At 36.2% G+C, this 16,552-nt stretch overlaps 1 protein-coding gene across 1 annotated transcript; it reads right to left on the bottom strand.

The window, feature by feature from the left end:
• Positions 1–7,815: 7,815 nt before the first annotated feature.
• Positions 7,816–16,323, bottom strand: LOC110895112 (putative ABC transporter C family member 15). The gene is made up of 9 exons (XM_022142396.2): positions 15,274–16,323; positions 12,137–13,566; positions 11,841–11,927; positions 11,161–11,763; positions 10,159–10,323; positions 9,786–10,080; positions 8,503–9,087; positions 8,186–8,425; positions 7,816–8,102 (listed from the first exon to the last, which is right to left on the bottom strand). The coding sequence occupies exons 1-9, from the start codon at positions 16,115–16,117 to the stop codon at positions 8,005–8,007; spliced, it is 4,347 nt and encodes a 1,448-aa protein (XP_021998088.1). The 5' UTR covers positions 16,118–16,323; the 3' UTR covers positions 7,816–8,004.
• Between the last annotated feature and the right edge of the window lie 229 nt (positions 16,324–16,552).

The raw sequence follows: 16,552 nt of genomic DNA, 5'->3' as shown, positions 1-16,552 counted from the left end.
AGGTCTTGAACCACGTCTTCTTGTACAATAATTTCCTACAAAAAGAACAAACCAATGTTGACGGTTGTGGCTGAGACACGTATTCAACATGCTTCCCTTAAAACAGATTTCGCGCCTCTACTAAAGACGACGCGTCTGTCTCCCAGGGTACAACAGCTGAAGCAGTCTGTACTGTTGGAGAAGGCCACACGCCCGAGGTTCCACCGGGTAAAATCATAGTGTTAGAACTTTTGGAAACTAAGAATAGAAATGTAGTTGAATCGTGTATAGAAACTTATCTCTATAAGTTCCCAACATATAGGTCATCAAGTACTTATTCTCCAAGGACTCTTCATGTATACATCTCTCTTTCTTGTATCTTTTTACTTACCTTTTTTTCTTTCTTCTAACACATCAAAAGAGACACGTAGCCTACCAAGTATGCAAGAGCCATGAGCCATGGGTGGTGAAAAGTCCAACAAAACTAGATACTTAATTTTGCCATAAAATATTTAATCAGTTGTCATAAAAGAAACTCTACTCAAGAGTTGTCATCAATACACCACATGAAGAGTTTATTATTCTAATAGAAAACCAAACAAGTTGTAACAACCGTAAATTTATTTAGCGAATTCCATAAATAATCACAATTACTGAGTAATTGTATATAAACATTCACGCTAAAATACAGGTTTATTAAAAACTTTTACAATTTAAAGTGATATAACATAATGTGGTTTAATTCTCCGTTTTAGAATAACGAGAAAACAACATAGCAGAAGCTTCGTTTAACGTGTGTTCGGTTCTTGCTCGATGCTTGATCTTCATCCGGGACTCTCGACATTCACCTGTGATCAAAACCAACTTAAAAGTCAGCTTTCATAATTTAATAACTAGTACAACAAGGAATATTGGGTCAAATAATCGAATTAAACAAAGAAGTCAAGTAATTCCAACATTGATATCTTTGTTTCAGAAACAAAGACTTGAATCTGGCCTTCACCGTAACTTACGGTGGGCACCGTAAGTTACGGTGGCCCCTGGTATAAATTTCCCCTACCGCAAGGCAGGAGGTAACTGCCGTAATGTTTTCAGCCTCCACCGTAACTTACGGTGCCCACCCTAAGTTACGGTGGCCCCTGCATCAGGCCCTCCCATTTTGCCGTTTTTGACACGAAAACTTGCGTATCTTTCAATCCGCTTGTCCGTTTGACCTACCGTTTCTTCCTACATGATTGTAAATTGATCCTTCATCATACGGAGTTAAAATCGAACATCCGGATTAACAAAATTTAAGACTTTTAAGTCTTCGGCTTATTACCCTTTTTACCAAATTTTGACCCGTTCACGATTTTATCAAACAAACATGTTTACTTGATCTATAAACTCACGAGAATCATAATTTCAATATCTTCTATCAAATTAATCATAAATCATGGGTTTCTTACTTAGTTAGAACCCGTTTACGCTCAAGTGCTTATTTTGACCCATTAAGGGTATTTAAGCACTTTAAAGCTTAAAATCGCTTTCATTCATTTCTAGCATCATATTCCTACATTTCTTATCAAGTAATCTTCCACCACAACTATACGTGTGGTGGATTAAATGTGGATATCTATATGTTCCTAGCTTTACCCCTCGGATTATTGTTTTACGTCAAATACTCATATAAAGTCATTCGACCCAAGAATTTACATCTTTCACTATCTTTTCTTATTCTAAGCATTTATTTAATCATAAAACTTGTTTCCGAACCTCTTGCAAGGGTCGTTTGTTCGAATTAGCTTACAAGGGCAATTTGGTCAATTTTTATCCTTTCTTTAATACAAGGAACTTTTAAATACTTGTTTGAGCCAAAAATCTGACCTTTTAACTATAATCTTGTTTATAAACCCATGTGCTTCTAAACACCATAATCACAACTCAATTTATTCAGTTTACCTAGAAGATAACCGAATAACTATATTTTACCTTGTCTAACTCTTATAGAATCTCAAGTTCTAGATGATGAGTTGAATCATTATACATACCTGGCTCGGATCATTATATTGACCCGTTTCAATACCTTGACTTAGTAGCCGCTAAGCAATAGCGATGTGCGTATCCATTTGATATTTATTCCTATAAACATGTAACTCGACAAACCATTAGTCGATGTTGTCAAAGGGTGATAATTTCACCTTTTGACCCGTTTATTTACCTAGTGATCGTCACTTCAACCAAATGCCAATTTCATGTATTATGATAATTTAAAGTTTACTAGCGAAAAAAAATACGAAATCAAGCATAACGTAACGGAATTATAGTCACGTACCTTTTAAGCACCCTTTTCAAACGCGTGTTTCCACCGGCTTGTCCATTTGACGATCCGGATTCCTCGCCTAAAGAGTTCAGTTCGCAATCCGTTTAGAACCCTTTTTCAATCATATATCGCATAATTTGCTAAATCATCACAATCATGCGTTTTAACTTTAAATTTCAACTTCGAGCCTTCTTTGGGGCATTCTTACAAACACCTTAAGGGCAGAATTTTAAATAATTCATTAACAAGCTCATAACTTGTCATAATACCCGAATTTTCATCAATCAAACTATTTAACACAAATATTTGCCTTTACAATTCTGAAATAACTTCACATATGTCAAATTACACTAGCACAACCCCAAATTTCCTAGTGTTTATCAAGTTCTACATAACCCACTAGTCACCTACAATGGTGACCATGGATTTCACTAGAATTTAGCATAATTTCAACATGTACTTGTCTAGGGTTTACTCCTAGACATTTTAATGTTCCTAATTCATCTACAATTCATACATGCATCATCAGATTTCAAGTTCTCTAACTTCATGAGAATTTCAAGTAGAGAATTTTTGTCAAATTTTACATACCTTATGATCTCCTTGCAATGGGGATCATTAATCTATGCTCATGCACTGATTTAGGGCTCGAATTGATCTTCAATTTGGTGATTTTGCAGAGTTAGGGTTTACAACCCCTCTTCCTTGCTCCTGGTCGATCGAACAAAACACACCAAATGTGTGTGTGTGTTTTATTTTTGTTTTTAATAAAACTAGTTTGCCTTCTTGACAATATTAGTCTCTTGTGTTTTATTTTGATCGAATGAAGCTATAATTCACTACTTATAACTTAATCACCTATCACTAACTAGGTTAATTATTCCTAGCTAGTTCAATGGGTTCGGGAGGTCATATTCCGTCTTATTTTAAGTCCCGTTAATCTTGGGCCTTCTATATGCTTTGTTTCCTCAAAGCCCTTATACCGTTTTTATCTAATATTAGGTTCATTTAATTAAAATCCTAATATTCATCTGTTTGCTTTTACCTCTAACGGTGCTTTACCCTTATCTAGTATTAACGGGGTTTGATTACCAAACCCGTTTTCGGGGTGTTACACAAGTGACATAAATAACTCTACTCAAGAGTTTGTTACTATATGTAGAATTTAATATTAATAATCTTAACAAAATTCCATTCATCACATTTTAAAAATTTCCAACAACACATTATTATTCTACTATGTTAGAAACTCATGTCTTATACAAGTTGAATATAGAAAATATTAACGCTTATTCATCTATTTGATTGTACAGGAAAACAAGTAAATGATGATTTGATTGCAGAGGAAATTTAAGGAAGACAATTGTGGAATTTCAAAAGAAGAGAGTCGCGAGTCATTGATTAGGCTAGGTTAATGAGAAAATGGAAAAGATAATGTTGGAGTCATAGAATTATACCATATGACATCACATTTACTCATTTATTAAATATAGTAAACGTGTTAGCATAAGATGTAACGTAAATTTGAAAAAGGGTAAATTACTTTTTGAGTCCCTGTGTTTTATGGGTTTTAACTAGTTGAGTCCAAAAGCAAAAAAGTTTAACGACCTGAGTACCTATAAGCATTTTCTTTAACCATTTGGGTCCATTTTTTGGATGTCTGTTAAGTCTGCTGTTAAGTCCCCCCACGTGCAATCCACGTGAGGGGTATTTTCGTTCATTTATGCCCATTATGCCTTAATTGCTCCTGTATTTATCTCACCAACAACCATTAAAACCCTATTTTTACCCCAAATGTTACATCAACTCTTTTCAATACACTAGCAACCTCTGCAAACCTAGGCATCAATTCAGCACTTCTAACATCCCAAGGTGCATAACCCAGAACAAAACATACTCATTTCCATCAATTGCTTTCTAGGGATTATCATTATTCAGTTCAACAACAATTCTTTGAGCTTTCGTTAACACTTCTGCTTCAGATGATTGTTTTGGTGATGACTCTTGTTCTTCTTCATCTAGTGCTAGAAGAACGTTAATTTCTTCAGAATCTTGTTAAGTGGCTGTTGAATTGATCAAGAAAGGTAGTGAAATGATGAGGATTATGGTCAAGTAGACGACTTTTGAAGTGGGTTTTGGATTACACATTGTAAGGTTTGTGGGTTTGTTGGGAATGTGAATTATGAGTGAGATCTCTGGAATTGTGAGCGAGTGTAACATTTGGTGAGATAAATACAGGAGCAATTAAGGCTTAATAGGCATAAATGGACGAAAATACCTCTCACGTGGATTGCACGTGGGGGGACTTAACAGCAGACTTAACAGACATCCAAAATATGGACTCAAATGGTTAAAGAAAATGCTTATAGGGACTCAGGTCATTAAACTTTTTGTTTTTGGACTCAACTAGTTAAAACCCATAAAACACACAAACTTAAAAAGTAATTTACCCTTTGAAAAAAGAAAAATTACATAAAGGTTTCAATCTTTGAAAATTAGAATCTGAAACCACTACCAAGAAGTTGTTTCAAAAAGTTGTTTAAAAAGGTCATTTTCACTATTTCAAACATTATTTTCATTTATTGGCTTGAAAAAGGCCAATAAGTTTAAAAAAGCTAAACCAAACACCCCTAAGTGATGTTTATTTTTAAATGAAAAAAAAAAGTTGTGGCGCATGGGAAGTAATGTTTTGACTTCAAGATATTATAATCATGTGAGGTGAAACATAAATACTTTTTTTACTTGTTTTTATATAAATAAATATCATATCCTTTTCGGAAATTATAAACCAAGATAGTTTATTTCAACAAAGAATATCAAAAGTCAAATGCTCACAAGTCACAAATCAAAAGCTGCGTGTGAAGTTGTGGAGGAGAATATACGAACTAAAGAAGTGGTTGGACATAACCGGCATGGAACTTGACATCATAGACGAGCTAATCTATAAATATTTTATTTTAACTTATTGGCGAGGTATCAATCGTGTTGGGTTTGATATGTTAGCGGGTTAACAAGTTACAGGTTGAATCTGCAACCCGAACCTGACCCATATTATTACTTCTGTAAAAATCCCAACACAGCCAACACACACATAAATTCGGATCAACTCGAACACGATCCATTTAACCCAATTTTTTCAATAAGCCATACATGTTGACGAATTATAAGCGGGTTGTTGGGTTGCAAAATGAGTAATATGAATATTTTTTTTTTAATTATTGATAATCTTGATAATTGATTGGAAATTGCAGGCGCATCTTCAGAAAAACTGAAAACGAAAAAAAAAAAAATCATAAAGTATTCTTTTAATATACCTAAACGAGTTAACATGTCAACCCATTTTTACGTGGATCAACCCGCACTTGACCTGTTTAAAAAATAAATTGTGTTAACCAACCCAAATACTATACATTTGTGCCGGGTTTAGGTTAGGTTTCGGATGGTGTTAACTATACATGAATTGGGTCGTTTAACCGGATTCATGAAAGGCTTGTGAAGAGTGGTTTTCTTTCTTTTTTTCCTTTACTTTGTTTTTTTTTTTTTTTAAACTTCAGTGTTTTTTTTTATTTATGAAATGTCTTACTAACAGTTGGGTTTTTTTCTGTCTTTTATGGTTTTCAACTTTCAGTGTTTTTTTATTGGTATCATTCGAACCGCTATTTATATTTGGTTTTATTGATCATTGCTTTTATACTTTCCAATAAGTAGAGTCGTTAACGACCAAAGTTACGCCACATATCACGGAGGAAAAACGATCAAACTCCCGCCCCACAATGCGGTGGGAAAAACTTATTATATTTTTTTAATTGGTATTAGCGGAACCGATATCAATATTCGCTTTTATGGTTTTCCGATGAGATGAGCTGATAACGACAAAAGTCACACCGAGTAACACGGGGGAGAAACCCAATATCGCTCTTCGCATTTTTGGTTTCGATGAGTTGAGTTGAGTCGATAACAACCAAAGTCACGCCGGGATAAACGATCAAACTCCCGTCGCATAGCTCGAGGAACCTTTTTTTAATTGGTATTATCAGAATCGATATTGATATTTGCTTTTATGGTTTATCACGAGGAAAAATGATCAAACTCCCGCTTAGTTACTTATAGTGTCCATCTTTTTATCTAGTTTATTAAAACTATGGATGATGTTAGGTTACCCAATAACTAATAACCGACTCATAACCAACAAAACAACTCAAATACAACCGAAAACCAACATAAACGATGGTTCGGTTCAAGCTTTGGGAATAACCGATGGTTCGCTATCAGCCGAACTGATATGTCTAGAACTGCAGCAGCCTTGGATACACATGAGTTGGGTTTGTGTTTCATGGTTGATGAGTTACACTTCAAATAAAATATTACACATGTTGTAGATAAATTGACATTAGGATTAACATGGAGACAACAATTGAACTTTCAAAGGAACCTAACAAAATCATTGTCTTAGCACAGTCTCGCATTGATGGATGCAACAGTTTAAGACAAAGTTTTCTTATAAAATGAATGAGATGCCATCACCATTTACATATTTTGATTTTTCTGCCCACTAGCTTGATATGGAAAAGTCAAACTGTCCAAGTCTACGTTATAAATAGCTAGCTATAAATTTTATAACTTCATCCTCTTAACTCAAATTGTTTAGCTTAAAGTTAAACATTTAGCCAGAACTTACACTTGATAACTAAAAACTGAACCAACTCTAGGTCTAAAACCGAAAACCAGACCCTAGTGCAACCGAAAGCGATTGGTTCTCAAAACTGATTTTTTTTTTTGTTGGTTTGGTTGGAGCTAAAAACCGACACCCTACAAAACTATCAATGTATCATACTACCCTTATTAAGCAATTAATAATAGTCATTTTTGTATTGTAAACCATTAAGAGTACTAAGAGCGGATCTATTCAAAGGCTAGGGAGTGCTCGGGGATACCCCTTAACTTTCTTAGCGAAGTACAATTTCTGCGTTTTATTTAGATCCATCATACACTTAATTTTTCTGCGGATCTATTCAAAGGCTAGGGAGTGCTCGGGGATCTGCTCCGGCCCAACTATTTCAAGCCATGCCCAACCCAAAATATTGCGTTATCGTTTAATTTAAACAAACAAAATTAAATGCAAACAAGATACTATACCAAAATTATCAACCCTAACATAAACTTAAAAGTTATCTAATTCATACAATTTGTTGTTTCATTTTTTAAGCGGCCAACAGAATCAATCACGCATACTCTCGGGGCACCCACTAGACCAAACGGAGTACTCCGAGAATAACCCGAGTCCACCACCAATTTCGAAGAAAACCCGGTAACCCACCCACCTGTAAGCACGACTGTGAAAATACCGGTAAAACCCGTTTGGTTCAAGGATCGAACCCAGGTTTCCCTGGGTCTCCTATCATTGTCCACAAATGCCTCACTCTGCACCAAGTGAGAGTTGAACTTGCATCTCTCAAGAGAAATGCAAGCCTTACACCACTTGATCTAGAGATAATTTGCGTTGTTTCATTTTTTTAAAAGTTAATTTGCTCATCTACCTGAAACTTTATTTGGTTTAAATGTTAACAATATGTTTTCTACGTGAAACTGTTTGATTTAATAAAGTCAAGCAAGCTCTGTAGTTAAAAAACTTAACTCCTAAAATCTTTGCTTTTTAAGCCATGCACTGTACACTCATATCTAAAACCTAACCAACTATATAAGTTAGCCCACACCCTCCAGCCTTATAACGATCTCCTCAAGAATTCATTCACCAACTTTGAAAACGCCGACGAACCATCGCTTTGCAACCGCGTCGGAGAATCATACTCGGCAACTTTCCCTGTATAACCGATGAAATTAAGGAGGTTCTAAAGCAAAATGTAACGGTTAACAGACGTTAAATGAATTAAATCTGTTACCTACCTTGATCAAGAACGAGAACTAGATCACTATCAACAATCGTGGGAATCCGATGAGCTATGGTTATAACCGTGCATCTGCTTGTTTCTTCCCGTATCGTTTTCTGCATCACGTTATCCGTTTCTGTATCAATCGAAGCAGTTGCCTCATCTAGAACTAGGATTTTGCGTTTCTGTAGCAACGCACGCGCTAAGCACACCAGCTGTCGTTGTCCAACACTCCAGTTTTCGCCGTCTTCCGCAACTACATATATTTTTCCAAAACTTCAGTTTACAAGCATCAAAAAATTCTCTAGTTTCAAGTCATAAAAACCACATTACCTGGTGTATCAAGAAGACGTTTATCTTGACGTACTATATCCGCAAGCCGACATTTGTTGAGTACTTCCCATATTTCATGATCCGAATGTTGTTCTAAAGGGTCAAGATTAAATCTCATGGTTCCTTGAAACAAAGTTGGATCTTGTGGGATGATCCCCAACTTAGACCGCAGATCATGTAACCCGATTTTGGATATATCAAGCCCGTCGATCAGGATTTGACCCTTTGTGGGCTCAACCACTCGGAATAGAGCCTGGATCAGGGTTGACTTCCCACTCCCGGTTCTTCCCACAACCCCGATTTTCTTTTGGCCCGGAAAAGTACAAGTGATACCTCTCAGAACTGTTGGTAGAGCAGGATGGTATCGAACGTGTAGATCTTTGAGCTCGATTTGGCCTATGGTTGGCCAGTTAGGGTCGGGTTTGTGATTTTCAATAACTGCAGGGGCTTCGCTTGGAATGCTTGCGAACTGGAGAATTCTTTCGACTGAGATCATCTTGTTTTCTACGTTGCAGAGGTTCCATATGACCCATGCTTGTAATACGTTTAGGCTTAATCCGTATGTAACTGCTAGCCCGGCTAAACCTGTGATTGTTCCGTAAGGGGTTAAACGTGTACAAAAAAGGTGAAACGGATCAAACGGGTTGGAAGTCACGAGAGTGGTAAAGTAAAAGAATAGCTTTGACGGAAACGGGCTAAATGAGAAAAACAGGTTGATAGTCACCCAAGTTTTTAATGAAAAAAGCCTCTTATATCATATAGTTATTTAGGGGCGGGTGCGATCAAGTGTAGGAAGTCCACAATTCGAAATTATTCATGTTATATACATAATTACGCACGTTATAAAATTCAAATCTCGCATCCCATCAAACATGAAAATCACGCATGGTTGAAACTCAAATTACGCATAGGTTGGTTTAACCCTAATTACGCATGTTATACACATAATTACGCAAGTTATTTTGGTCACTTCGTACTGTCGCACGTTAATACCCATTTGTATTTAAAACTTTCACTACTAATTATATATTACTGAAATAATACAAATTTTGTAATCATATTTAACACCTAGTTATTAATAAAATTGATTTGGAAAAACTAGATTAATAATTAAAATTTTATAATTATGTGTATTTGTAATCATATTTCACATTGCTAATTATTTAAAAACTGGACAAAAGGTGTTTCAGGTTGACCCGACCCATACAAAAGTTACGTGTTTTTGACCCATAACCCAATCCGTCCAACCCATATGTTTTGCAAGTTTTAGTCAAGAATCTTACTAGGGTCGATGGAGGCCCGAGGCAAGTGAACCAAGACGACTAGGAGGATGAAAAACACAAGATTAAATAGAAAGTTAATCCGAACACAAAGCCACTCCATTGTTGCAGTGTTGTGAAAAGTAACCCGAGAATAGTCATCAATAACCCTAAAGCATTTACTCAAGAACCGGATTTCTTGATTAAAACAACGGATTGTTGATGCCCCCGAAATCGATTCCGAAAAATGATGCTGAATCGGTGACTTTTGAATCCCGATCATCCTTGCTAGTTCCCTTGCTGTAGTAATGTAGTAAGCCTAAAATATATATAAACAAATTAGCTTTATTTGACATAAAATTGTTTTAGAAATTCATAATTCGTGTTTTGATCTTACCTGATACCATATGGATATAGCAATGATGATCATACAGAGTATGAAGATTGGCCACGCAACGTGTGACATTAGCAAAATTATGCTTAGAAGTTGTAATATCGCAAAAACTAGTCCTGCTAATCTGTAAGGGACATCGACATCCACCGTGCTTTGATCCGTTGAACACTGCAAGATATGAATTGATAAAATCAGATAAAGCAAATTGATCAAGTTCTAGTAAAGGTGATAGTTTCGACTTATTTATTTGTGAATGGGTCCGTTTACGTTGTGTTTTATCTTAAACGGGTCAAATAGAAAATTTTCTAGGAGAACGGGTTAAAATGATTAAGTGGGTTGAAAGTCATCAAAAGTCTATTGATTTATACAATTCAAAGATTAACATTTTGATTACTATGAGGTGGCAATTTTGATGAGATTACTTTATGAATGAGTAAAGTACACGGATGGTCCCTGTGGTTTACCAAATTTTTTATTTGGTCCCTAGCTTTCCAAAAATACACAGATGGTCCCTATGGTTTGCACTTTGTAACATATTTAGTCCCCAGCTTTTCCAAAAGTACATGGATGGTCCCTGTGGTTTGCACTTTGTAACGCATTTAGTCCCTAACTTAGTAACTTGGACATGCTAAAACCTTTAGATTTGTTGGTTGGGAACTAAATGCGTTACAAAGTGCAAACTACAGGGACCATCTGTGTACTTTTGGAAAGCTAGGGACCAAATAAAAATTTTGGTAAACCACAGGGACCATCCGTGTACTTTACTCTTTATGAATTCGTGTTCAAAAGTTAGTTAAAAGGAAACTAGAAGTGGCAAGCTTGTTTTAGGTAGCTTCGATAACATATTAAATGAGTTTGGGTCGGGCCAGGTTGATCCGGGCTGGGCTGACCCATATACATTTTTTTGTTCGTTCTTATCTTTTATGAATAATTAGTGTGGGTACAAAACATGCTTAATATGAAAGACTTATGAAACAACCAAAAATGAAAGGATAGAAAACCAACCCGGTTGAGAATCCGGCTCGAAGGAGTAGTGTCAAAGAAGGAAACCGGTGCATGAAAAACCGAATTTAACATTTGCAAGAAGAGATTTTGACCCGTCTCAATAGCAATAGTAGACAACAAAATAGCCCGGCCCAAAATGAAAACCGAGCTTCCACCTGACAAAATCACAAAAACTCCAACTAGCACTTTGCTGCTAGCCCGACCCGCATCCTCCGTGGCCCACGCCATCCAGTAATTACTACCCATTTGCAATGCTAAAAAGAGGGAGTGACAGATCAAAATCACCGGAACCAGAGCCCCTTTATATGCTGATGTGATAAATGATGAGTAAACATTGAATTTAACCCGACCCGATTGGGATTCTTCTTGAGGCATTACTGTTGCGGATGATCCACCTTTGGTTCTAGATGGCTCGAGTGACGTCACCAGGTGTGAACTGTCGGTAGATTGGGGGAATTGGGTTAAGGTTTTGGAGTCAGGTGTTGGGTTTACCTGGTTTAGAGATTTGGAATGAGCGGCTATTTGCCGTGCGAATTCATTTGTAGGATCTGCGATCAGGTCGTTGTATTTGCCAGATTGGACGATGCCGCCATCCTTGATTACCTGTGATCAAACACACGCATGCATGAAAACACGCACTAAAAAGATGAATTTAGAGTATGAAATAGTGATGGAATTACCAGAATCAAGTCTGATGCACTTAAGAACTCCAGTTGATGTGTTACGTATACAACAGTCTTCTTGTCTAGCAGATTTAACAAACATTTCTGCAAAAGGAAGATTCAAATTGGTTTATATGCGCGGAACAAGTCAAACGGGTCAAAATAATTGGTTTATATGCACGGAACAAGTCAAACGGGTCAAAAATCATCAAAACTGTGTTCAAAATGCATAAAACCTACATATTCAACCATATGAGCATCAACCGCACTAAACGGAAGATAAAAGTGAATAAATAGTTCAACGAATCTTGTACCTTAAACATATGAGCTCCTGTATGAGCATCAACCGCACTAAACGGGTCATCAAGAACATAAACATCCGAATCACTATACAATGCTCTCGCTAACTGAATCCGTTGTTTTTGTCCCCCACTCAAATTCAACCCTCGTTCGCCCACCACGCTTACATCACCGTCAGCCAACGTCTCAAAATCCCGCTCCAAACTACACCCGTCAACAACTTCATCGTAAAACCTTTTATTCATTTCTTTACCGAATAAAATATTATCCCTAATCGTTCCCGTTTGAATCCAAGCACTTTGTGGTACAAACGCTTTCGACCCGAACACTTTAATCCGCCCGCCTGAGACCCTAGGGATTTCACCTAAAATGCTACACAATAAGCTCGATTTCCCCGCTCCAACGGACCCACAGATCGCCACTTTATACCCTTTTCGGATTTTCATTTTTTCGGATATCTTGATAGTGGGCTGTCTTTGATCTGAATCATTTGTATCCCACAAATACTCTCCAGGCTCTACTTCAATAGCTATATCCGACCCGTTAAATGGTTGAGATTCTACCAACTGTTTGGAATCTTGATCCGTTATAAAATCTTTGATCCGATCAAGTGAAACTTTTGTTTGGGACACCATCGAAACGAGCTCGGGTAGATTATAAATCGGATCCTGCAAGATTCTAAAAGTAGCCAACGTCGAAAGAACGACACCCGGGGTTAACGGGGTCCTCAAGAAGATACAAACGCTAAAAGTCGAAACCGACACTAACGTAGGTGACGTCCAAAACAGGAAAGCAATCGCCGAGCACATATACAAATACTTCTTGAGCCAGTTTTGCTCTTTTTCGCGTAAATCAATCAGCTTTTGCTTAAAATTCGATTCCCACGAATGCAGTTTCAAAACCCGCATGCTTTTCAAGATCTCCGAAGTAGCTTTGATCCTCGAGTCTTTAGATTCCATAACTTTTGTTTGGTAGTCTTTCTGCATGTTTGCTAACGGCGTGTTGCTGATAATGACTAAAACCGTGGAAACAAGTGCAGCCATTGACGGGAAGAAACCGAGATTTGTGTATAATATGATCAAAGCAAGAAGAACTTGAACCGGGAGTAACCAGATTCCGTGAATATGCCAGAAAAACTCGCTTATTTTCTCGACATCTACGTTGATCAAATTTATGATTTTGCCATTGCTTGTGGTACCATATTTGATTGATAAAGATTTCTTGTATATTAGTACCATGAGGGCTGCACGTATACGTATGCCAATACGCTGAGCACCGAAATACCATTGTCGTTGAGACAATGATTCAACGGTTTTCGCCAAGAAGAAAATGAATGAGAGAATCAAACCCTTTTTATAGTTCGAATCGCTACTGTCTTCCGATAAGTAATTCACAAAACTTGTGATCAGAATCGGTCCCATGTATGATGCTAGTGTGTTGACTCCTAAAATTACCAAAAAGAAACAGTTAAAATTAGTTTAAACTAATTAGTTATGCATGTTTAGACGTTCGGTGATAACCACATGCACCGAATGGTCTACTTTAAGTGGGTCCCACTTGATCCTTCTTTCAACCAAATGGGACCCACTACAACATCTTCAGAAAACTCCAAAGGTGAAAATGAATTAGACTAAAATTCTAGTTACGCATTTAGTAATAATTAATAACCACATAGATGATCGTCGTTATGCGGGTCCCATGTGATCTGTTCGTAATCAAATGGGACCCACTACGGCATCTTGTGGAAATTTCAAAGATGAAAAAGAATCAGATTAAAAAATTCTAGTTAAGCAATTTAGTACTAATAATCAATAACCACATACACCAGATGATCGTCGTTACACGGATCCCACATGATCCGTCGTAATCAAATGGGACCCACTACGACATCTTCAGAAAATTCCAAAGGTGAAAATGAATTGAACTAAAATTCTAGTTATGCAGTTTAGTAATAATTAATAACCACATACACAGATACACTAAATGGCCGTCGTTATGCGGGTCCCACTTGATCCGCCGTAATCAAATGGGAAGGTGAAAATGAATTAGACTACCGTTTTAATTAGGCGGCTTTTTTTTTTTTTTTTTTTAAGTTTGCAGACATTAAAATTTTGAACTTCGGTCTATTTGTTTACCCTAACTTTCCCCACTCCTTTTTAACTTTACATAAAATAGATACCTTATGTACAACACATGTTCTTTTCACATGGCATATGCAGATATGCTTTACCAAAAAATGAAAAGAAAATATAAAAAAAAAACATTCTGCTTGTGGTTTTATAGTAAAGTAACTACTGAAAGTGATGAATATAAAAAGTGACTAAATTACATCAAATCATGCAACTTTAGACATTTTCACATGATTAGGATCCCTAACTCTAGCAAAGTATCATACTTTATTTTATTATTAATTTACAAGAAAACTATAAGTATGATGATTAAAGACTCATTTGATATAAGCAAACAAAAATAGTATATAAAATTACAAATATACCACCCTCTTCCTGCATGTGCTGGCAATAGCTTCAACTTTATTGTTGTCTTATATGTTTTGTGTGTTTGTGATGGGTCTTGGACCATATATGGCTGTAAAGAACAGGTTTGGTTTTGGCTTTTTGTATAATCTTGATGCTAATTATAATGATTAGTATTAATGATAAAGGTTAATAGCTTTGTGGTTAATGTTTGGATATGGTTGATTGGTTCCTAATGATTATTTTATTCTTTAAAAATTCAATAATCAATAACACTAGTTACAACAAACTTAAGGGTGTGTTTGGTATCGAATTAAAAATATACTTATTCGCTTATTATTTTTGAAATAAACAGCTTCAAACTGCTTACAAGTTTCGATACGCGCTCCCAAACGCCCCCTAATGATCAAATGGTAAAGAGTTAAATGAGCTAACAACCCTTATTTTGTTTACTATTTGTCAGCCTCTCAACATCAACAAACTAGATTACTTGATTACCACACATCCAAACACTATATTCTATTAGGCATAATTGGCACTTTCAAACCACACATCCACCCCCCCCCCCCCCCACACACACACCATAATCTACTACCACTAAACTTCTAACTACAAAGTAGAAACTGAATTCAAATTCAAAAAACTGAATGAATATGATAAAAACGGCAAGAATTTACCTGCGAAAACCGCATTGATCGCTAAAGATGTTCTTACAGCATTAAGTATGGCTTTAGGCAATACCGAGCTTCTCGTCTTTTGTTTCTGAATCGACTCTTCCAACAAAAGTGCAGCTTCGTCAGCAGTTTCCGATTCAGGAATCGAAGGAACATGAACAAACTCAAGTTTTTGAGCCCGACCCGTTTCGAAAAGCGGGTTGAGCCAATTAAAAGTAACCCTTTTCCATATTCCAGCATTTGTAAAAGCATCAGTATTCTCTGCAACACTTTCTTGGAGCAATGGTTCATCCAACTCTTCTTTATGCCTTTTGGTAACACAATAACCAACACCATTATAACCCAAAACAATCAAGAATGGTAAAGTACCCATGTCGATAACATTCGATACAGACCCAAAAACATTCGTGTTTTCCGATTCGAAATAGTTTAACATGATCAAACCCACCACAACTAAATCAACAACCACTGAAAAACACCAAAACAGAACAAGAACAATAGGCCATTTAGCAACCTGACCATATGTCTTATTATTAGCCCATGAATACACAGTAACAACAGTTGCTAAACACCATGCTGATGTCATGATTATATCCTCATAACATACAACCTCATCATGCTTCAACATCTTGTATGCAACAAAACCCATGTGGCAAACTGTGATTACAAAACTGGAGATAACAGTAATCATCTCAAAAGTTGTAAAGAATCTTGCTTTTTCAGTTTCAGTTTCAGTGTCACCCCTTCTTTTATTCTTTAAAATGTCTGCAAGACCCCAGATGAATAGCCAAAGAAAAAAGAACACATTGCATATGTTTGTAATGGCTGCCATTGATGCAAACTCCATGACCACCAAAACCCCAAAATCTTTTAAATAATAGGAAATCAAAAGGGAGTATAAAGCAAAAAAATAAAAATTGTTAAATGGGTATTGTAAATTTGTAATATATTGTATATCCAAAATGGGATGAGTCTGAATGTGGATCTGTAAAGGGAAAAGATTCACGTGGCGATTCTTCAAGAGATGGTGGGTTGGTAAGATGAATATGAGCCTCAAGGGTGGCTTGTATATATATAGACACATAGTGTTGTTATTATGTGTATATAGTACAGATAGGAGATATATGGAATTTTAAATATTAAAAACATCCCTATCTATATATTCCAAACTCATAATTAAAAAAATATTCATTCTTGGATATATCATATACCAATTTTGTAGATTGTGCAACGTTTTCAATTGTTTAAATAATATACTCTCTATGAAGATAAAGAAGATAAA

This window comes from Helianthus annuus, chromosome 12 (genome assembly GCF_002127325.2).
Source record: "Helianthus annuus cultivar XRQ/B chromosome 12, HanXRQr2.0-SUNRISE, whole genome shotgun sequence".
Taxonomy (NCBI): Eukaryota; Viridiplantae; Streptophyta; class Magnoliopsida; order Asterales; family Asteraceae; genus Helianthus; species Helianthus annuus.
This window is presented reverse-complemented; position numbering and strand designations above follow the sequence as displayed.

What these genes read in the sequence shown, in the direction of transcription:
- LOC110895112 (XM_022142396.2), bottom strand. Translation starts at nt 16,117, where the DNA reads ATGGAGTTTGCATCAATGGCAGCCATTACAAACATATGCAATGTGTTC. An exon ending in GATCAATGCGGTTTTCGCAG is followed by an intron (nt 13,567 to 15,273) that starts GTAAATTCTTGC and finishes TGGTAATTTTAG; the next exon opens with GAGTCAACACACTAGCATCA. An exon ending in ACGTCTTCTTGATACACCAG is followed by an intron (nt 8,426 to 8,502) that starts GTAATGTGGTTT and finishes AAATATATGTAG; the next exon opens with TTGCGGAAGACGGCGAAAAC.